At 38.6% G+C, this 22413-nt stretch overlaps 1 protein-coding gene across 3 annotated transcripts in view; it reads left to right on the top strand.

The window, feature by feature from the left end:
- LOC122563198 (TBC1 domain family member 22B) overlaps window positions 1-22413 on the top strand; it is a 314506-nt gene that overhangs the window by 22388 nt on the left and 269705 nt on the right. For all 3 annotated transcript variants that reach the window (XM_043716741.2, XM_043716742.2, XM_043716743.2), the window contains exon 3: window positions 18521-18834. In XM_043716741.2, the coding sequence (XP_043572676.1) occupies window positions 18521-18834 (314 nt within the window). The remainder of the gene's footprint in view (window positions 1-18520; window positions 18835-22413) is intronic.

The following is a 22413-nucleotide window of genomic DNA, read 5'->3' on the forward strand; positions in this document are numbered from 1 at the left end:
CAAACTCCACACACAGAGTCGCCTGAGGCGGGTCTCTGGAGCTATGAGCTGAAACTTTATTGCTGGAACAGCACAGCAGGTCAGGCAGCATCTAGGGAACAGAAGATTCGACGTTTCGGGCACATGCCCTTCTTCCCTAGATGCTGCCTGACCTGTTGTGCTGTTCCAGCAATAAAGTTTCAGCTTTGATCTCCAGCGTCTGCAGACCTCACTTTCTCCTCTGGAGCTATGAGGCAGCATTGCTAACCACTGTGCCACCGTGCTGCCCATCAGTGCCAACAGGTTATTCCATTTATCTGCTGTCCAGACCCCTCATGATTTCGAAGACCTCCATCAAATCTTTGAGGGAAAACTATTCTGACCTCTCCAATCTATCTTCATCATGGAGGTTTCTCAATGGTCGGAGCATTGCGTATAGGAATGGCGAGACCATATTGCGGCTGTACAGGACATTGGTTAGGCCATTTTTGGAATAATGCGTGCACTCCTGATCTCCTTGCTATAAGAAGGATGTTGTGAAACTTGAAAGGGTTCAGAAAAGATTTACAAGAATGTTGCCAGGGTTGGAGGATTTGAGCTATAGGGAGAGGCTGAATAGGTTGGGGCTGTTTTCCCTGGAGTGTCGGAAGCTGAGAGGTCACCTTATAAAATCATGAGGGGCATGGATAGGGGTAGGGGAGTGTAGAACTAGATGGCATAGTTTCGGATGAGAGTTGTAAAATGAATCTAAAGGGCAACTTCTTCATGTAGAGGGTGGTGCATGTATGGAATGAGCTGCCAGAAGAAGTGGTGGAGGCTGGTACAATTGCAACATTTAGAAGGCATCTGGATGGGTATATGAATTGAAAGGCTTTGGAGGGATATGGGCCATTGCTGGCTATTGGGACTAGATTAGATTAGGATATCTGGTCGGTGTGGATGAGTTGGATTGAAGGGTCTGTTTCCATGGTGTACATCTCTGACTTGATTTAAATTGAACTCCAAGTTACTATTATAACCAAAATTACCAAGCTGACTTCCAAACTTTTGGTAGATGCAGAGACTACCAAGTGAAAATTGCTTAAGGGACATGCATGTTACCATTATATTGAATTAAATAATTGTGCCAGTCCCGAATTCACAAGAAGCAATTAGAAGAAAATTGTTGGGTTCTGTTTTGTGTAATTTCTAAGGGTTCATTGGGTTTGACACATGAAAAGTGAGGGCATTAGACTAATGACCCAGTGTGCAAATGATTCTACAGAGCAGCAAGGATGCAGATAAAAGATGAATGGACTTCCAGATAGTTCTATGCCAGGTAATGAGAACCAGAGAATGATCAAATATCCTGACCGCTACGATCTCATGAAGCGGAAGATAGGTACATCATTGAAGGTAAATAAATGAAAGTCAGCGAGATAAAATAATGTTGAGAGGGATTTAATTTATGATCTGTGACTATAAATGATTTTAGAACTTGAATGGTAATGAATAATACAAAAGCAAACTTTATCAGAAACTAATCTGAAGAATCAGGAAAGCAATACAGGTACGTAGGCCTGAATAAACAATGGGTAATTATTCAAACTTGATCAACTTAGAGGAATTCTAGGTGTCCCACCAGGGGTTATAACTATTCAGCTGTGATAAAACCAGAATGCTGGATGTAAATGTGAGAAGTAGAAAGTTTAAGCTGGATTTAAGGCTTTATATCCATCTCCAGCTTTTTGTCTTGCATTCATTAAGACAGAAACAACAGTACTAAATTTCAAAGGAAACAGCAATTAATCCTGCTTCGAGTACAATGGTCAATCAATCAGCACTTTTCTGATACAGTATAATTACTAAAATAATGGCTCACTCGCAGGAGATCCAAATACTAACCAGTATCCAGCTCAATCATAAGCTAGTCGTAGACCAATGCAGCTCTGCCAGAGTTTCCCACACCACAAGACGAAATGAATAAAATCCATGTAAACACCATAGTTTACATGAATTTGCCCAGTCTTTTCCAGGAGAGAGATTTAAAATGAAAGTCAATAAAGGCTTGATGCATTTCCTATTTGCTGAACTCAAAGTCTGGTAGATCCAAAGTGGTACAGTAGCATTATTATATACTTGGCTTCCATCAAGGCGCTCACCTTCTTTTAAAAAAATTACTTAGTTTCTATTTTACTTTACACCAGTTCAATACTCCACCCTCCCAGTGCTGATATCCATAGAAATAATAAGTTATCTTGACAACTTCTGGCAACTGTTTTAAATGTATACATAGACTGATGTAACAATAACCTGCATCACAATCAGTATTTTTATTGAAGGTACGATGTCTTTTGACAGTGCATACAGATCCTGAAAATGTGTATTTCGCTGGAAAAAGGTTTTGGCTGAATGGAAAACACTGCATCTGTGGTTAGGAATTACTTTGCAGGGTAGGCTTCGGTGAATGGAATCATATTGAACAGTCAGAACAGGGTAACAATGAAGTCGTACTTGCAAACATGGGGCTGCTAATGTTGTTGTGTTGTGAAGGATTTGATGTCTGAGAATCAAATGGAGATGCAGTTATGCAATTAGGCATCAAATTAATATACAATGATAATGAAGATTTTGTAGATTGGTCAAGTTAAGCTGTAGTTTAGGTCGAGAAATTAAGCTTCAGTATTTTTAGCTATCTTCTCGTGTGGATGTGTCTGGCAATGCTATAATTATTGCTGTACCTGCTTCTTGTTCAGCAGTTACTGTTGTGATGCAAGTGCTTCCATGCTGCTGTGTGGTGGATTTTCCAGGATGTTAACTCTGTGAAGAAGCAATAATATATGTCTCATCTGAATTGAATGTTGGAAGGAATGGTGTTCCCATGATATGCTACTCTTGTCCTTTGTGGGGGAGGGGGTGATCTTTTGGGGGAAACTGGTAACCATGGATAATGTTGTTCCTCTTGGAGATCCCGTCTGCTTGAGAATTAATGTTTCAATACTTGTGGTAAATTATATGGTAAGTAGAAAATCTTGTATTTTGCCACAGGTTAAACATCCTTTGCATGGTTAATGACCAGACAACTTTGCGACTGTGCTGCAAGATTAAATGGAGTTAATGATATTAAGATTCTTTTGCTTTGTATTTCAACCCCTTTATCGTGGTATTGACTTCTATTCTATTCTTTATTGTATTCTTTGGTCCTTTGACCAGAAATTCATATTTCAACACTTCAATGTGCTTCTGGTCTGTTGGATACAATTGATGGCAATCATAAACATTTCAAACCAAATCTGAGATTGAAATATGTACATAATCTCATCCACAAAACTGACAACTGTTATTGAGAAGGTTTTAATAGCCTTTTGCTTCTAATATTGTTGAAGAAGTACCTGATCATTTGCAACTGTAAGGCACTGTCATGCCCAAATTGAACATTTTGTTTTCTGTTTTCTTTCTTTCACTCTTGAATTCCACATTGATTAGTCTCTATTATGGTATTGAAATCTATGCATACTCAGCCCCTCTGATACTGAAACTGATTAAAGCACGTGGCAGCTGTGCAGTAGAACTAAGAAGATATTAAATTCAATCCCAGTTTGTTCTGAGTTAATTAATTCTCATTCAAATGATGGTAAGAATTTTGCATTGCTGCTGTACTGGGAAGGGGCGTACCAGTAAAGGTTTATTTTTGTGATGGTTATCTTGTGACCCAAGCATATATATTAGCATTTTAGGTATGATGTTTCTGTGGTGAAATGGTCTGTCAACATTCTGCCTCAGTATGTGCATGAATGTTGGCTGAGCAATATACAGCAACCATGAATCTGTATGACCTGGAAAAGGCTTTACACCTTTAGCACAGTAAGAGATGAGACAAAAGATCTAATTTACTCAAATACCACTTTAACATTTTTGTTTAACCTGTGCTAAACAGTATAACATAATACCACTTGTTGGGAAAGTCGTCAGTCTTGGAGTCAGAATTGGGGTTCAATGACAGAGTTTATTACGCAAGGAGATATCGAAGCTTCGGGGAGAGAAAGACACCAACAGTACAGGAGTCAGCTAAGAGTCTTCTCTTGACCTGGAGCACACGTCGAGAAATTTTTATACATCTTGGGTTACAGTAGGTCAGTGATGAGATTATGGTCTTTGTACATGGTTTGTTTATAGTAATCGTTACAAAATCCTTGATAATTTTGTTACAGTCTTTGTCAGTCCCAATGCAGCCTTTGTTAATTTCTGTGTGGTCATTGTCAGTTCCAGTGTAGACAGTGTCTGTTTAATGCCTGCACGGAAATCCATTGCTGTAGGGGACCCCGGGTATAACGGGATAGACCTGAACCCGTTGGCTATGTCTAAAACTGTAAAAATCTTGTGCTCGGGGGCCAAGCCGTTTAAAATGGTGGAGGGGTCTGCTACAATGGGATACAATTTGGTGGGGGGCGGGGTGGGGGGAACCTTATTTAGTCCTATATAATCAATGGTGAGCTGTAGCTCCCGTCAGGCTTTATTACTGGCCACATTGGGGAATTAGTTGTCCTTGCGGTTTCTTTTAGGATTCCCTGCTCCACTCGTTCTTACACTACCTTTACAGCTGCTTGTTATGCTTCGGGTTTTATTGGGTATTGTCGGTGGGGGTAATGCTCCGGTCTGGGAGCCCTTGTGTTAACTAGACCTGTATCTAACTTTGTTCCTGCCCATGCTGTGGGGACGAAGGTGAAGACGGTGCTGAATCCCCCCTTTTCAAGGCCCCAGTCCCTTCTAGTGAGTGTAGCCACTTCAATAGATTTGAAGTGACTTGTAAGTTTCCCAATCTCAGTCTCCCGACCGTTCTGTCTGGGCCAAATCAATTTCCCTTTTGCACAGTCAATTAAAACATTATAATCTTTCATGAGATCATTGACCATTGTGGTGCCCATGTTATTTTAGCATACATAAAATCTGATGGGATATTTCTATGTGGGTGGTTTCACCCACGCCAGGTAAGCTGGTGTTTTTTCCCTTCCTACCCCAGTTAAATGAATCATTTTGTGTGGGGTAAGGATAAGTTTGTGATGGATATAGCAGCTCCTGTGTCCCCTAGCATCTCACATTTCCTCCTTCCTATTACTGCGGGTACATGAATTCTCCCTTCTCCCTTACCCTCACGAATGGGGGCTGCTGGTTATCAGCTCTGCTGTCCTCAGGACTCCTGTGGTGTTTGGGGGTGCCCCATGCTTTTCCCAGCACACTGCTTCTGTGTGTCCTGTTCTTTTGCAGTGGCTGCAGCATTTTACATTGTTCTCTGCTCCAACTCTTGTATTCTGTCCTCTAGCTCTTTAACTTGCACCTGGTCCTTTCTCCACCTACTCATGGAGGCACTCACTTGTTCAATTAGGTTTGCTATATGATTATCTGAACGAGGTGGGCGGGCACTATTTAGATCAGATAATTGATTATTTGGTTAATTGATTCAATGCCTTTCCTCTGGGGCTTGGAGTTTTCTGTGAAGTCTGCTCCCCATTCAGGAGACGAGGCAGCAGCACACCGTGCGTGAACCTGCCGCCCCCAACCCCATATGCTTCCACTACGCCCCCCCCAATCCCGTCTGCCCGCCCTCTCCAACCCTGTCCGCCCCCACCCTGTTCCCAACCCTGTCCCCCAACCCTGTCCCCTCCCTCCCACCCTGTCCCCCACATCCTTTTGACTTGACTTTACTCTCATTGGTAAAGGGGAAAGGTCACCGGAGATTTTTAGATTTTTGTGAGCAGCTTTATTTGAGGTCGGAAGCGTACATGCTTGCTTCACAGATGGCCCCAAATTCCAGATCGGCCTTTTGTTTCCTGCTTGGAAATTCATTTACAATATAAGTGATTTCTAATATCCCATTTGCCCAACAGTGATGTTATTGGACTACCCATTCATCTTTTGGAAATAAATGCATTAGAGTATCTATATTTCTTTTTTTTTCTCCACCAACTTGAATTCTTTCACTGAAGCAAGTATATTTATTCAGCATACTCCCTGCCCATCTGGGATGACACTGCACTTTTCCAAATTAAACATCATTTGACAGTTACAAATTCAATTCACTTGAAATTGAAAATTTTTGTGAGACAGTTAAGCCTCATCTGCAATTCTGACTGCTGTACAAATCTTTGTATCTTTCACAAACTTGTAGATCAGGTCTTCATTACCTTCACCCACATACACTTTATTTTTATTTATAATGTATAATGGTGCCAATTGTTTGTTCTATTAATGTGAGACAGGAGGTCATCTGTTAGCATATAAATGTGCCACAAACACTACCCTTCTTGCAAACTAAAGGCTTTTCGTCATGCAATCTAGCTAAGGGAGCTTACTCAAGTAAGCTGATAGTCACAACAGCAAAATAGTTAAAATTGTCTGACTGAAGAAAGAAAATGGCTCTTTGACTTTTGCTTTAGAAGTAGATTTGACATTTATTCATCAAAAATGAAAAATAGAACTAATTTTAGGAGCAAATTACTGCAGGTGCTGGAATCTATACTGAAAACAACAAATGATGGAGATCACAGTGCGTCAGACAGCATCCATGGAGAAACAGCAAGTCCAGATGATTCTTCATCAGAGCTGAAGTGAAGTATGGAGGGGAAAACATTTATGCTATAGTTTGGGGGTGGTGGTGTGGAGGTATGGGTGTAGGGTGTTCATGGAGAAAAGATATTGATAGTTCAGATTAAGTAATTGGAATTTGAGAATGGCAGACCGATTAATGTGTCTCCTGCCTGACCTGAAAGGACAGGCAGTCCCACTGGGATTGGGGGAGGGGAGTGAGGACATGGTGACAGAATGTAACAAGCTAAAGAGAGGGAAGAAATGGAAGTTGGTTCACAATTTGAAAGTGTTGAAGTCAATATTAAGTCCAGGAGGCTTAAAGTGCCTTGTCTGTCCACCTGTTTGCGCTGATTCAACCTAATATCATTAAAGTATTTTCTTTGACTCTAAATTATTTACTAAGCTGTATGTTAAAAACATTAGAATAGTATAGCATACTAAATTCTAAAATTCTTGACTTGTTACTTCTATCAGCTCTGTCCTTGAAGATAAATCTAGTTTCCTGACAAGTCTAGTTTCCTTCGGAGAGTTGGATTTAATTAGCATAACTTAAAATCTTGTGAGAGTGAAACAGAGAGGCTGGTAACTCATAAATTTTAAGTTTTCAATTTAAGTTAGTAATGAAAATGTAAGAAATAGTCATGCCACATCCCCTCTTCACCATTCTTTCCATCTCACTATGTATGTGACCCTATTAACCAAAGTGCAAATAAATTTCTTATTCAACTGTTTTCACTTATGGTAGTTATAAAATGGAGGTTGACCTCCCTCTGAGAACTAAAACTGAAACATCCAAAGAGGAGCACCTCGCCCTGTAACCTGTAAAAGGAGTGTGAAAAGTGGTATAACCTGTTTTTTCTCTTTTCACAACTTCTAGCGGTTAAATAAAATAAATCCCTGACACTCACTTTAAAATCAACAAGTGGCAATTTATTTATCTAACTGTAACAGTGACAAATTAACTAAACTATTTACAAATTGAATAAATCCTTTCTTACTACTATTAATTTTTACCGAATAAAACAGGATTCTAATGATATGATGTTCCAATAAAGTCCCACTTGTGTGTTTAAAGAAAATTTAGTCTCTTGAAATTACAGCCATATTACGTGCCTTCCAGAATATTCTGTGCCTTCCCTGTTGTTTCTTCTATCAGGAATGCCTTCTCCATTGTTGGTATCATTGTTATTTAGATGGTGCTTTCTCTAAAACGTAGATGAGGCTGTGAGAGCTAGCAATTCTCTGGAGAGCTGAGCGCCATTAGCTCGGGAGGATGGCAGTTTGCTCTAGGATCTTTGTCTACCTGTCTCCTTTTATATCCTTGATAACCTATCATTATATCTTACAATAGGATTGGTTCTATGTTGTCAAACCATCAGATTTAAATTTAATCGTTTTTTTGGTATCTGGGTACTTGCTTCAAATTGATTGGCTAAATTTGAAAGCCTGCTGTATGGCCTGCTAACTGTACGGCCTTTCTATATAATTGTTTCAATTCGGGTGCTCTGTGTACTTGCAAACTTCCAAGTTGTTGTTCACAGACATTCATTTCAAATCTCTCAGTACAGAAAAAACACATGATCTTTGAAAGGGACCATGCAATGCTTTCCCCATTTTACAATTTTGCAAAGACCAAATTCTAACTTCCTGACACCCAGTACAATTATTCTACCCAACTTCGCAGCACTGTATGTTGCTGTTATGATACTATTAAGCATTTAATTCTAGAAGTTTACACTTAAAAATAATTTGGTACTGCTACTAAATTTTTTTTTTGCTTTCTGGATTGGAATTTACTATTTCCAATTACAAATTACAAGTTGTAATTTCCAAATTACTGTTAAGGTATTTTGTGTTACCAATTACAAGTTGGATAAGTTAATTTACGTATCCAGAGAATCTACTTTTAGTTGGATGCAGTCGTTGGAGCGTAAACCCCTGACCGGAGACACAAACTCAGGAGGCAGGCAGGATTCAGGCAAGTGGCATACTTTATTCTTATTCAAGCAACAACTAGTTAATGTGTTAGGTTCTTTTCCTGAGGTTTCACACAGGAGATGCAATTCTGACACACCAACATCTGCAAACAGTTAAAGTTTATTAAAGTCTGTACAAGTTAGGTGACTCCCTGTGACCCAGTTCGGAGGCATGTGAAGTCGAGTCAAAAGAGGCCATGAATAAAGGAAACATATCCCCTTTATACAGGTCAGTTGGTAATGCCCACAGGTACTCTGGCCACACCCCGCTACTTCCGGAATGTTCAGCTTCTTGGCGAAAGACAGCACAGTTTAACCTTTTCACATTGCATTAATGTCCAGAGAGATAATACAATTTAATCTTTTAACATTACATTCCACTCTTATCATTTCATGATAACCAACGAGATGTCACCACCAGCTTTCATAAGACTCTGAGAGCCAGTATTTAAGCAAGTTATTGACACACAACATGCAATGATTGTGCAGGATCCTCCCAGGTGGAATGAAGTTCACCAGTATAGTTCTTAAATCCACAGTCCTTCGTGACCACTCCATCCCCTACCAATGTGAGTGGAAACAAGCCAGTTATCCAAGATCTACTTCAGTAAAGTCCAACCTGAAAACAAAATCCAGTCTGACCTTCTGCATCACTCCATGGAGAAATATGAATTCTTGGATAAGGGCAGTAGTACTTAACAAAACGGACGAGACTTCCATCCTTCCAGTGATGCTTCAGATAGAGGATACCAGCGCATCTGAGTGTGAAGCCGCAGAGTGGGTGAAGGCAGCATTCTGTGATGCTTCTATTCCTGCTCTGCTGTCAATTGTAAGCAAAACAACTGGCTGTTTTGATGTTAGCTTGATCAATGAACCATCATATCCCTTAAATGATCGAAAGAGAAGGTAAAGCTCACATGGTTTAATGTCCATAGGAAGGCCACTGATTAAAAAAAACGTACAGACCCCCTCTTCACTGTTGTTAGTTTCTTCACGTTTCGTGCTCATGACGAGGGAGCTGATTGAATCCTTTGGATCAGATTGTGGAGGAGTGGGCGATGGTCCGAAGGCATGCTTCACCTGTCAGTGGAGAAACTCTAGAGACGATGTTAGCTGGTTAGGTGAATTGGCCATGCTAAATTGCCGGTAGTGTTAGGTGAAGAGGTAAATGTAGGGGAATGGGTCTGGGTGGTATGCGCTTCGGTGTGGACTTGTTGGGCCGAAGGGCCTGTTTCCACACTAAGTAATCTAATCTAATCTGAAGCTTCCCTTGCAGTCAATGCACTTCTCTGTCAGGATTTGAGTGGACCGACTCCACTTTGTCCCCCTTTTCCTGGTGACACAATGTTGCCCTAAAAGTACTTCTCAGGGGAGGTGTAAAGGATAAAGGCGATAACTTTTAAGAAATACCAAATTCTGTTCAGACGTTTTTCTTTGAAGTTCCAGGTTTCTAACTTGTTTTTATGCTCCGGAGCCTCAAATCTCATCTCTGTAGGACTTTAAACTCCTTTTTCCAGGGGACTATAACCTCTTTCTCACTTTACTTCTCATGGGAACTCGAACCCTTTTTCTTACTCTATATGTCTGGGGTCTCAAATCCCAATTGAAACCCAGGAGGCTCGGACCCCAATTAAAACGCAGGGGACTTCTTACCCCAATTAAACCCAGCCTCATGCAAAGCGACTCGTTAGTGTGCAAGCGTGCAAGTTACCTCAAAGATTCCGTCACCACCGAGTCCCAGGAGACGAGGGGTCCAATGAGTGCTAAGTTTAGAGTGAGAGATCAAGGTGAACCTTACCTTATGGGCTTACCTGTCTCATGCAACCAACACTCAGACAATCGCTTATTCAGTCCATCTGGAAGTTGCGTGTATTTGGGAATCCCACCGCTGCCACCATGTATTAGGTTCTTTCCTGGGGTTTCACACATGAGATGCAATTCGCACTCACCAACTTCTGCAAACAGAGTTTATTAGAGCCTGGATAAGCTAGGTGACCCTCTTTGAGTCACTTTGCATGCCTGTGAAGTTGAGTCAAAGAGGTGCTGAACACAATGGAAACACCCTCCCCTTTATACAAGTTAGTTTCATATGCTCACAGGTACTCTGACCACACCCCACCCCCACCCCCATAACCACGTTATCCCAGGTACAGTGGTAGAATGAGATCTTCTTCGGAGATAATGTAAATGCCCTAATCCTGGGGAATCGTTACGTAAACAATTTCATGACTCAATGATTTCCCACAGTATGTAGGTGTGATACAATGCACTGTTCACCAAATGGTATTGGGGAATGATCACGTAAATGAATTTGATTGGCTGGGGGATGGCTATGAAAGAATTTCTGAATGGAAGGAACTGAATGAGAGTTGAATTTGATTATAGCAGTACGATAGTAGTAAATAGCTGCCAAATGATGTGTGGATTACAATGGATCACCATTTGAATTCCTGCAAGCTATCTGTGAGACAGAATGTCGCCCCCACCCACTTCCAGAATGTTCAGCTTCTTGGAGAAAGACAGCACAGTCTAACCTTTTAACATTGCATTAATGTCCAGAGAGATTATACAATTTAATCTTTTAACATTACAAATGCAGGAAGGGAGCCAAAGATCTTCCCCAAATCTGGCCTTGACATGAGATCCAGTCGTTATGTTAATCTTCATCTCAGATCAGAAGAGAGATGATACATTCTGATTTTTAAAGTAAAGTACGCCATTTTTATACATTTTGTGTTAACAATAATCACATAATGCGGTCACGGTGTCTTTCTTCTTCTATACATCCAATCCTGTGAAACATGTAGTCAATAATGAGCATTCCTATGGACAGCCTTGGGTTCCCATGGTGTTTAACAGACATTGTAATCGCCAGGCCGTTGGATCTTTCTACGCATACTATTAATTTGTATTTCAGTGTTACTGGTTATACTTCGGACCTGTCCCAGACTTACTTATCTCTAAAGAGTGCTTGAATTCTGTAATTCATTGTATTCCATGTGCTATCTCTAACAAATTCTGTTCTTCCTCTTATATTATCCACTGTTCCAATTGTATACATATAAAAAACAAAAGACAGTTGGTTTTAATTAACTACTCTAAGATTCATTGTATTAATTCCAAATATAACGTTAGTTGTATTTAGAGTTTTACAGCTACTCCCACTGTTCGCATTTTTTCACTAATAAGTTGTGAACAATCTATTTCGTTTAAGATGTGGCAGGCATTTTTTTTAGAGATGAGGAACAAACTAACTAATAGAGTAATTAAATATCTGTAGAACTTTTAACTAGAACCTATTTCTTAATATTGTGAATAACTTCAAAGAAACAACTGATTTCTACAAAATAATAGATGTTGTTTTCATAGCTGCATAATGAGTTAGGCTAGCTTTCTCATAGTCTGAGATTTACACCCCTTGTTCGAACTGGCACTGTTCACTTAATGGGACAGCGTCCTTTCACTAATGAGGCTGGAATCAATCACTTGTCGTATTTTAATGAACTTGTGTCTATCCTTAAACATCCTCTTATCAAGCTGTTTTGGATGGCTGTGTTGGGTGTCCTGTTCATCTTGGAGTAGCCTTTTCAAAGATGCCATTATGTTTCACTTAATGCTGGAGCAGGCTATTTAATTCTGTTTATCCCTTGTTGGCCATTTTGTGTCTCAATGTTGGAGCAGGCTGTTTAATTCTGTTCATCCTACCAACAAGTGCAGGCTTGGGACCTACTTTTCACTCAGATATCAAGGTCCCCTCTCAACTGATAAAATCAGCCTATCTGTTATACCATTTCTCCTTAAAAACTGTGGATTTGGAAATTTAAACAAACAATGATGTTATTAGAGTAAGTTTGCACAGAGTTTTGTTTGGTTTATGAAAGTGGATGACTTGTCACAAAGTTGATTGTTACCTGTAAAAACTCTGTACCAAAGGGAACAGCAAGGGAACCAATGGTGTTATTCCATGTAAGATTAAATAATGTAAATAAAATTAAACCCTTCAAACTTAATCACTACATGCATTATAAAGCATATAGGGTGTGAAAGCAGATTGCCAAATATTTTTGTTGTGTAATCAAATCGCGGATACTAGGTCAAAAGTGGGGGGTGGGGGGGGTGGGTGATCAAAAGATAACGGTTACCAGAGAAAGTTTTTAAGAGGAGATTGAGATGGCAAATGAGAAGAATTCAAGGAAAGTATTCCACAAGTTGGGACTAGGAAACTGAATGCATCAATACCAGTGTTGAGAGTCAAAAGGGGCATGCATAATTGGTCAGAGCTAGATGACAGGGAGAAAGTAGGGCCCCTCAGTATTTACTGTGGAAAAGGATATGGAAGATCTCGACTGTCGGGAAATAGATGGTGACACCTTGCAAAATATCCAAATTACAGAGGAGGAAGTGCTGGATATCTTGAAACGCATAAAGGTGGATAAATCCCCAGGACCTGACTGTTGGAGAGGCTGAACTAAGTTGCAGACAGAGAAAGGGAAGATTGTAAAGCTGTGTATTCATCAGTGTGAATTAAATCTGAGTTTTTGACAACCCCTTGAAGACTTTGGCGTAGGATTGCTGTATAGATCAATGCTTTGAGAAGAGGACTAGGTTACTTTTAGAATGAAGAGTTAGTGTTGTCTCGGATCAGATGTGTGGAGAAAACCCTGAAGAGGTTGCTTGAAGCTGTGTACATTGAAGCTCATGAGTACAATAGCTCCAGGAAGAAGCTAACTGCAGTACCGGTCTGAGTTGAAGTCACGAGTGGCATAAGTCTACTCAGGTGTTAGATACAGAACTTCTGATGTGAATATTTTGAGTGGTATTTTCGGTACTGCACCAAAGGTGTGATTTGGCTAGAATACACAAAAGCTGTTTTGTTTATTTACAATTCATAAAGGAGTGTATTAGAATTGTACTTTTACTATGTATTTCAGTATCTTTGAGTTTGTATTATAAGTAGATGGTTTGGTTTTTATTCTACTTAATCTTTTCCTTTGTTAATAAATGTTGTTAAAACAGAATCTGCAGCATTGTGTAGTGATGTTTCAGTCATAGATCCCTTTGTTAAAACCAAAACAAATCAAACTTTGATCAGTCAAGCCAGGTTCCTTCACAGAGTCCCACTTGTCTTGTAATAACAAACAGCTCAATCATAACTATTAAGACTTAATGAGGAGAAGATAATTTCTTGCTATGAAAGAGGGAACTGGACTTTTGTGAAGCAGTTATAATGACTGAGCAACTATATAGTGCCTTTCTTACAGCTAATCCTTCATGCTGCAGTGAAGTGCTGGCCCACACATTTCTTGAAATTTTAACTAAGGTGAGCATGCTATCATCGAGTCAAACTGACATATGGAGATCCATAATTAGATCAAAATTGAATACTGAGAGATAAGTAAAGATTGTTTAACGGTGAGAGCAAGTGATTTGTAAGAAGTGGTTAAATTTAAGGAGGAGTTGTCACTAAAAGAGTAATGGTTGTATGAGGAGGTAAGAGTGACAAAAATAGAAAGAAACAAGTGCCACAAAAGGTTTTGGCATTGTACTCAAAGCTTGTAATTGCTTCAGACTCTCAACTCCTGACAGCAGCTCTGTGCTATTCTTCATGTAGTGATAAATATATGGACTGTTGGCAGTGCGGCCCAATCCGGCGGTAACTCCCCAGGACTAAGAACAGAGAGAGGACCAAGCTGGCCCCACCCTGCTGAACTGAAGAAACATAACCTGGGATTGGGTGCACCCTGTCTAGCACTGGAGAAGGACCCTAGGCCTCAGAGGCAAATGGCTGGCACCATGTGTGGTGACAGATAACAGAAAGATCCACAGATATAGCCAAGGCTGCTGTCCATGCCACCAGAGATACAAAATTTGTTGAAGTGCAATGTTGATAATCATCCACTACTCGATAAACTAGAAGAGTTTCTAACTCCATCTCTCATTACCAGTGTAGAGGATATTGTCTTCACCTGTAGTTGAGTCTGAGATTTCTGAAGATACCAGTAACCAACCTTCACAGGATGATTTTGGATACCTTTGTGTTATAACACAAGGTAAACCCTTCCGCTAATTTAAGCCAGACACACACACAAGCTCACCTCGCCTCGTAATCTGTAAAAATGAGTGACAAAGAATTACTAAACTCCACTATTGAAAGAAAAAATTAATGATTTACTTTTTAAGTATAAGAAAAAAAATTAAATAATAACTATCTACACTGTAAACTTTCTTTGTCTGATCAATTTATCTTCCTCCCATTCTACAACACTATACTGATCCGAAAAACTCCCTCAATTAAGGTTTACAAAAAATTCAAATTTAAAAACCAGTCAGCTGTGTTGATTTTCCTCTGTATCTTTCTCTGTACATTTTTTCTGGGTCTTTTCTTCGGTTTTCTGCTGCACAGGTTTCATAGCTTTCAGAGAGCGATTCTGTGGGCAGTCAGTGTTTGTTGGTGCTCTTTGCCACTCTGGCTAACTGTTCAAAATGCCCAATTTTTTTTACCCCAAAATATTGGATTGTATCATTGATTTGATGTCGTCAAAACAATAAAATTCAAAATCAATTGTGTTTTGGTATCTTGGGGCATAATTTAAACTGGCCAAATTCAAATCTGTTGTGTACCATAATAACGCAGCTCAACTATTTGTTTCACAGCCAAATGTTACATTTTTAAAATTTTCAGCACATTCTGTGCTTGTTAAGTCCTTGCCCGCTTTCACTTTCTCTTAAAGGTACAGTACACCCATAACTTCATAACATTTTGCCTGCTGTTATTAGTTAGACAGGAACTAGGATCTTGACTGCATGCAGTTGTACTTTCTCTTGGGATGACAATGAATTTCAGAAGGTGACCTCCCAACAGGTTCAACAAAGAGAAGAAATGTTCTCATGCAGAAGCTGGAAAAGAAGTGTCAGGAATGGAAATACAGCTTCTCACCTTTTCAAAATTTGGGGAAACAGAGATCCTCTTCTGTTGATGAAGTTTATTGTTGGTATCCTGGTCCAGAACGTGGTGCTAATTCATTGCCAGCTTCCAATTCAGGCTCTGATGCAGATGTGACTGAACTTTGTGTTCTTGGTTTAAAAAAGTGACCTTCTCAGATCTTTCTGCGTGCAACGTTGGTGACTTTATGCAGAAAATTGCCACGCTTCCTGGGCAAGAAGATGAAGGGGCACAGAACGATGTGATAGTTGCGAAAGGCGTTATTTTAGAATACCTAACATTTGATTGCAGACAGTTGGAAGACGACAGTTGTGAGATGATGTTGGCTCATACTTTGCAATATGAAATCCGACTGGGGTTACTTCCAATCTCTGAGTCATGCAGCAGAAATATAATCATGGCAGACCTCTTTGAGGTGTGGCTGGAAGTCCTGGATTGTATGGAGGAGCTAATCCGGAAGTACTGGGAAGGGCAGATTTTAGTTAAAGAGAAGAGCACTGCCTCAGTTAAAGAGAGGAGCACTGCCTCAGAGGAATCAAGCCAGAACATATTGTTCTTGTCTCTTGAACTGCAGTTATTGCAAGTTTGAGTACCAACAAAATTTCAGCACACATCTGATTGTAAAACAAAAAATAGAGTAGCAGAGGGTAACAAGAAGAGGGAAAGATGAACTCTATTACAGTAAAATCCTGCATTATATTCATTGTTTCAAGATGACGCTGGAGCATGGTGGCATTTTGCATGTGAAAAAATGCTTTTAATTGTGTTTTTATATATGTGATAAATCTAAATCTAAGAAAGATACAGTAGATAAACCCTGTAATAATTTAATAAGTAGCTATCTTGATGTGCATGCCTGGGTTTTTGAGCTGAAATTGGTAGATTGATTATCCTCATTTACTTGTATGATCCATCTAGCTGTGTGGTCAATTTAGAATTCTAAACGGATCACAACGATGAGAAAACACACATCTTTTGAATCGATTTGATTATTCATTATGGAGATGAACGGTATTGTAGAAGAATGATGAATGGTGGTAATGCTTTTTGCAGTTTTCAGATGAGCTACATTGTTTTTTTTCAGAATGGTTGATCCAACAAAACAGTACTACAACTATTTATTCCAACTTAAGTAAAAGGTGCATTGCATTTTGCTTCACGGTTCCATAAGGAATAGGTTGCAGTACAACCTGAATAGCAGACCAAAAGCTGTGTGTTAGTTTATGTATTTTCAAATCAATCTCTGTCTCTGTTTGTCTCTCTACAAACACCTAAATCCACCAATAACTGTATACAATGTATAATTTTGTCTTATATATATTAACATTTTCATACCAAGCCATATCTGAAATCCACTGCTTAGGAATACCAAGCAGATTACAGTTATACATGCATTGTTAGATTGAGAAGGGAAATCTGCAGAGTTTGGCATGTAACACAAGGTGCAAGCACTGAATGTTTGACCTGCCAATTAGCAGAGTAAATGCTGGTTATATTATAAAAGCAGGAGATCCTGAAAGTACTCAACAGGTTAGCCAGCATCTGAGAAAGAAACAGATCAGTGTTTCAGTTTGAAGACCTCTCAGCTGAATTGGAATGATAGATGAGTAATAGATTTTAAACGAGAGAAAGAGTCAGAAAAGGACACGAGAGAGCCTGTGATTGGGTAAGAGGATAGAAGCAATTAAATAAACAAAATCATTGTATGCAAGGGCATGGTCATGGGACAAGTTACACACGATGCTGCTTGAGAAAGCATGAATAGTAGAATGATCAATGGCTATCTCCCAAAGCAAAGATTGTAAAATCTGATGGCAGCACCTGAAACTGTATGATGGGTTGCAAAGTGCCTCATCAAAAGATGAGGCGTTTTCCCAAACTTGTGTTGTGTTTCATTGATCACTATAAGAGTTCTAAAAGCAGCAGATCACGATGAAGGTAACGTTGCCATAGTTCCAGAGGACTATAATGCTGCTGTCTTCGAGAAAGACAGCTCATAGTAGTTTGATCTCTGTGTCACCAGGCGAGGGGAGAGGTTGAGAAGGAGATTCCTTTGTGGTGACCTAGTGTAGGAATCGAACGTGAACTGTTGGCAACACTCTGCATCACAAACCAGCCATTACATTAGGGTAGGAGCAAGGTGGAGAGGTTTAATTATAGATGTGTTGTTATCGTGATTGTCAATGTCTTCCAGAAGTACAACACAAATGCAAATTATTGCTTTAAGTTGGATCAGTTCCTGACCTCAAGTGAATGAAGTAATCAGTTATATACTCTTGTATTTTTGTTAGTGAACTGAGGTCAAATTAATTTCTGTGAAATCTTTCCAATTTACACTTTTTAGTGAAGCATTTGTATGATATTCTATTTGGATAAGTATTTTGTACACCAAACCAGATAATATTTAGTAGCTTGTAATGTGACATTTGATTTGAATCAGATCATATGTGTAAGTTTGGAATGTAGAATTTGCTTTGTAGGCTACTGTGAAGGTTAGGAACATTTCCTGTAAAATGAATTACTGTCTACACTGTTAAAATAAATTTATTCTGAATTGCAAACCTCCTGGAGCAATGTGATGTCAGTATATTTCAAATATGGAAAACTTGATTTTCATTCTCAGTTAGAATACAATAAATTGTTCCTGTGCTTGATAATTGCTTGAGGCAATTGTCATTTATGCTGGAGTATTGGAGGCTTTTATGTCTAATATAAAATATAGTCAATTAATAGTTATTGTTATGCTGCACATTTTATGTGAATGACTAAGAATGCAGTTCCTTTTAGCAAGTAGTTCTAATTCCTGATTTAAAGGTTTTGATTTAAATTAGTTTTGTCAACTCAGTTATTAATTGTTTCAAAAAATACTTTGTAGAAAATCTGCAATGATTGTTGTAAATAAGTAATGACCAGTTCATACTGAAATATTGATAACTTTAAAAAAGATAGAAATGTCAGTTTCATTTCATGCCCTTAAACTTGAGAGTTTGGAATCGTGTTCCTGTAAAGTTTTCAGTGAGTGATTCAAAATTAAGTTTGTGTTGATTTCTTCTTGCAGTTTACTTAAAGAAGGTTCCAAGATGTACACACAGTCAAAATCAAAAAGAGCTTCAAGTTTCCATGAGTTTGCGAAAAGCACCAGTGATGCTTGGGACATTGGGGATGATGAAGAGGAAGAGTGCATGTCTTTTGCTTCCCAAAGCCTTAATTCAAAAGTTGCAATGGCAACAGCTGCTCAGGTCATTCAGAACCACAATAAATTGAAGGAACCTCCTGGAGAGAAAATGCAGCAATCTGAATCGTTTGACGAGATTAAAAGGAATGGCAAGGTGGTCAAGTCGAACAGCGAAGTACAACTGTCAGTGTCTTCAGGTAAGGATATACTTGTATTTCTGTGGGCATAGTTGGATTAATTAATGTTTTTGAGCATTGGAGATGACAATGGTTGTGAGCCTTCTATTTTATATTGCTTTTTTTTTATTGATTACCCTTTGCCCTTCGTACGTAAACAAATACAACCCTGATACCTTGATATACAGGATTTGTTCAGGCATATTAGCCTCTTAAAAAATGTACCTAGCTGCAAATAACACAAACACATGTTCACACTTGAAAATAACTTGCAGTGTAGTAGACACCTGGGAACCAGCAGCACTTGCAAGTTGTGCATTATGGATAGCTTTGAAAGCATCAAGTCTGTTTGCAACTTAAACATGGAATGTGTAGGTAAGCACGAGGTGGCAACTGAACTGGCTTTTGTAGATGTCATTACATAATATCAATCTGGCAAATAAATCACTAATTCTGGGATCAAGTCTTGAATAGCTGTCTTCCAGGACTAGGTTTCCTTATACATTTGCACATCTACTGATACTGATGCTACATATGAAATATCCATTCTCCAAGAACCAGAATATACTGTGGTCTGCCAAGAAACATCACAATAGAATCTATTACTTTTAAAAGCCTGCCAAATATTATTGGGTATTTCTAATTTAAAACTTTATTTGGAGGTTGTGAAAGCAGTCAGGACAGAGGAAAACTTGTCAGCCTTCAAGAAGAATGTCTGAAACCCAACCAAAACCCAGAGGTTCAAGGGAATGTGTGGGGAAGAAAGTAAATCTGCAATCGGAAAATTGTCTCCTTTCTCCAGTCAGCTACTTGTGAGCTCTTAACAGCACTCTATTTATGATGTAGTACTTCAAACTGCAGCTAGTGCAGTGAAGCAGTCTGGGCATCAGTGTACACTATGTTAGGCACTATAGTCCTTCATCAGCTGCCTTCGCCCCAAGCAAGCTACTATTGGAGCAGATCCAAGGATCAGGGTATTCCTTCCTCATTGAAAGAAAGATCTCACAATGGCAATGAACAGAGAAATTCTATGAGTAGAAAATGAGCTGAAGTTGTACTTTGCTAGCAGATTTCCAGAAATGGGTGTAATTCTAAATGAGTGAAGGAAAAAACAAGAATGTTGCAGGAAGTATTACTAATCCTGGGATATTTGCCTCACTTAGTTGTACATGCACCTATTTTTAAAACAATGTTTCCTGCAAGTAGAAGGACACCTTATTCAAGTCCATTTAGATGTCCCTAATTTACAGATTTCACTATGTATACATATTTGTGATATTACCTAGAATTCTCTTTTTTCACACAAAAATGAAATAATTTTAAGTCGAAGCACCAAACTTTAATATTAGGATATTGAAAATGTAGTGTTAAGAACTTCACTTGAAAATAATGCTTAATATTAGAACTGCAAAATTGTCTCAAATATTGACACAGTACTACTATTTTGAGTTCTCATTTGCATGTCACAAATAACAAGGTGTATGTAACCTTTGTCTTCAGAGGTGTGCTATGTGCATTGCTTTTCTGAAAGAAAATTATAAGGACTCCAGTTGTGGTTAATCTTTTGTACTTAATGGCACTTGCGATTTAATTATTTTTTTCTTGGAAACTTCTATCTGTGTAATTTTGAACCACTATATTTATCCACACCAATTTTAGTTGACTAAATGAGCTTGATTTGACATTTATATCCACAAACAATTCAAATGTAAAATCTAATACTTTTGAATCATCCTTGGTGTAGAGAATGGAGGTTTGAATGTTATACTATTTGATACACCTTCATGATGAGTAGATATGGGATATGTAGAATAAATGACAATGAGGTGCATGTTTCTGAGCAAATCAATTTACCAGTCTCAATTAATGTCTAAACTGAGGTTATACGTTCATCAGCTTACCTCATTTAGTGCTTATTCATGCGTGTTTATATTTGAACCCGATTGTAGATTTAACCATATAATCCAGGTTGTGAATGTACTGCATGGTTGTAAGTACAAACATTCAGTAGAAATCATGGAATTGAAATTTTGTCAGCTTGCTAAAGTGGATGCAAAGGACCCGCTGATATTATTTCAAGGAATGTAGGTAGTTTACCTTTTGTCTGACCAATGTTCCTCCCTCAGCTAATAGTACCAAAATCAGATAATTTATTTATTGTTTCATTTGTTATTCTTGGTACGTTGCTGTGTGAATTGTTTACTTATTTAGTAGTATCACCTCCATTTCAGAAGCAATCTATTGACTTTAAAGCATTCAGACTATATAAAATGGTAAGCAAATTATTTTTTTTTCTGTATCATACAATATTGGATCATTTTCCTGGCCCTGCAGCAGAGATCTTTGAGTAATAAATTTAGTGTTCCTTTCTCAGTGATCATGATTCTTCTATGAGCAATTGCATGATGCATTACATTTTGTCTTAAGTCAAATAGTCTCCACTCAATTGTCACAATCATTGTAAAAGATTTATTTGTAGATTTGCCTCCTTGCATTTCACTAACAGCTTGAGGTAATTCGGAACCATTGGGTTTATCACTAATGAAATACAGTAGATTCATGTAGGATTCATAATTCTTTTGATTTATTACAGGTGGAGATTGAATGAACTGCTGTCCACTCCTTCACTGACAAGTTTTTAATTGACCTCACTTCTGTTCATGTCTGAGTTGATACTTTTGAAAGTGCTAATAAACAGGGAATGAAGTGGAGATAATCTTTTGTCTGAGTAGTTATTGGTCAGGGAGTAATCTGTTCATTTGCTAATATGAGGAATTGTGTTTCTGGTTTCATTTTTCACGAGGCAATTTAACATCAAGTAGCAAAGAAACATACATATTTAAGCATTAGGAATTTTGGTCATTGATCACTCATTCGAGATTTCAACAGGAATAATTACCTATTGATTCTAAACCAGGCACAAGTGTATAATATGGAATTGAAAGGCTATTGCTGCCAGTTGGAGTGCATATAAGCTGAGGTTACAGCACATAGAGGTGCAGCTCAGTATGGCTAATTGCATCCTTAAACCTGCCCTTTGGTAGAAGTTGAATTATTCTTTGAGATATAGTGTTTGACAAAATTGTGCAATAATTTAGACATGGGGCATTCTGTGTGTGCTGTATATTTTTCACCTTTACTAAACCTGTAAGCTTAACATAGCTTCATAATATATTGAAGTACGTAATGTAAATTACAGCTCCTTTCCTCTTGTCATCACTTCCATTGTTACTCTATTCTAACACAACGGCGAAACCTATTGCTGTATTTACATTTGTCTACATTAAACATTACTTTCTCAGGGTTTTAATAAACAGTTAAGGTCTGGGTTGCCAACATTCTTCTGTATTTTACTTACTAGAAGCCCATCTTGAATTATGCCTGTTTTGACCTGAGTGCATTACATTATGACCAGGTTTTTGTATCTCAGGCTATAATTTTATGGCTAAAGCCTTTAGGCACTGTTAAAGGTAATGAGTTTGGAGAATGGAAAACAAAGTTGTAAAATTTTTAAGGATAATGATTGCTGCTTTGCCATTTGGACAGAATCATTTTCTTTGAAATATTATGTAAATGATATGTATATCCTTACAGAGTTTA

Source organism: Chiloscyllium plagiosum, unplaced genomic scaffold (assembly GCF_037043375.1).
Source record: "Chiloscyllium plagiosum isolate Xiang-an unplaced genomic scaffold, Cpla_swu_hap1 HiC_scaffold_26, whole genome shotgun sequence".
NCBI lineage: Eukaryota > Metazoa > Chordata > Chondrichthyes > Orectolobiformes > Hemiscylliidae > Chiloscyllium > Chiloscyllium plagiosum.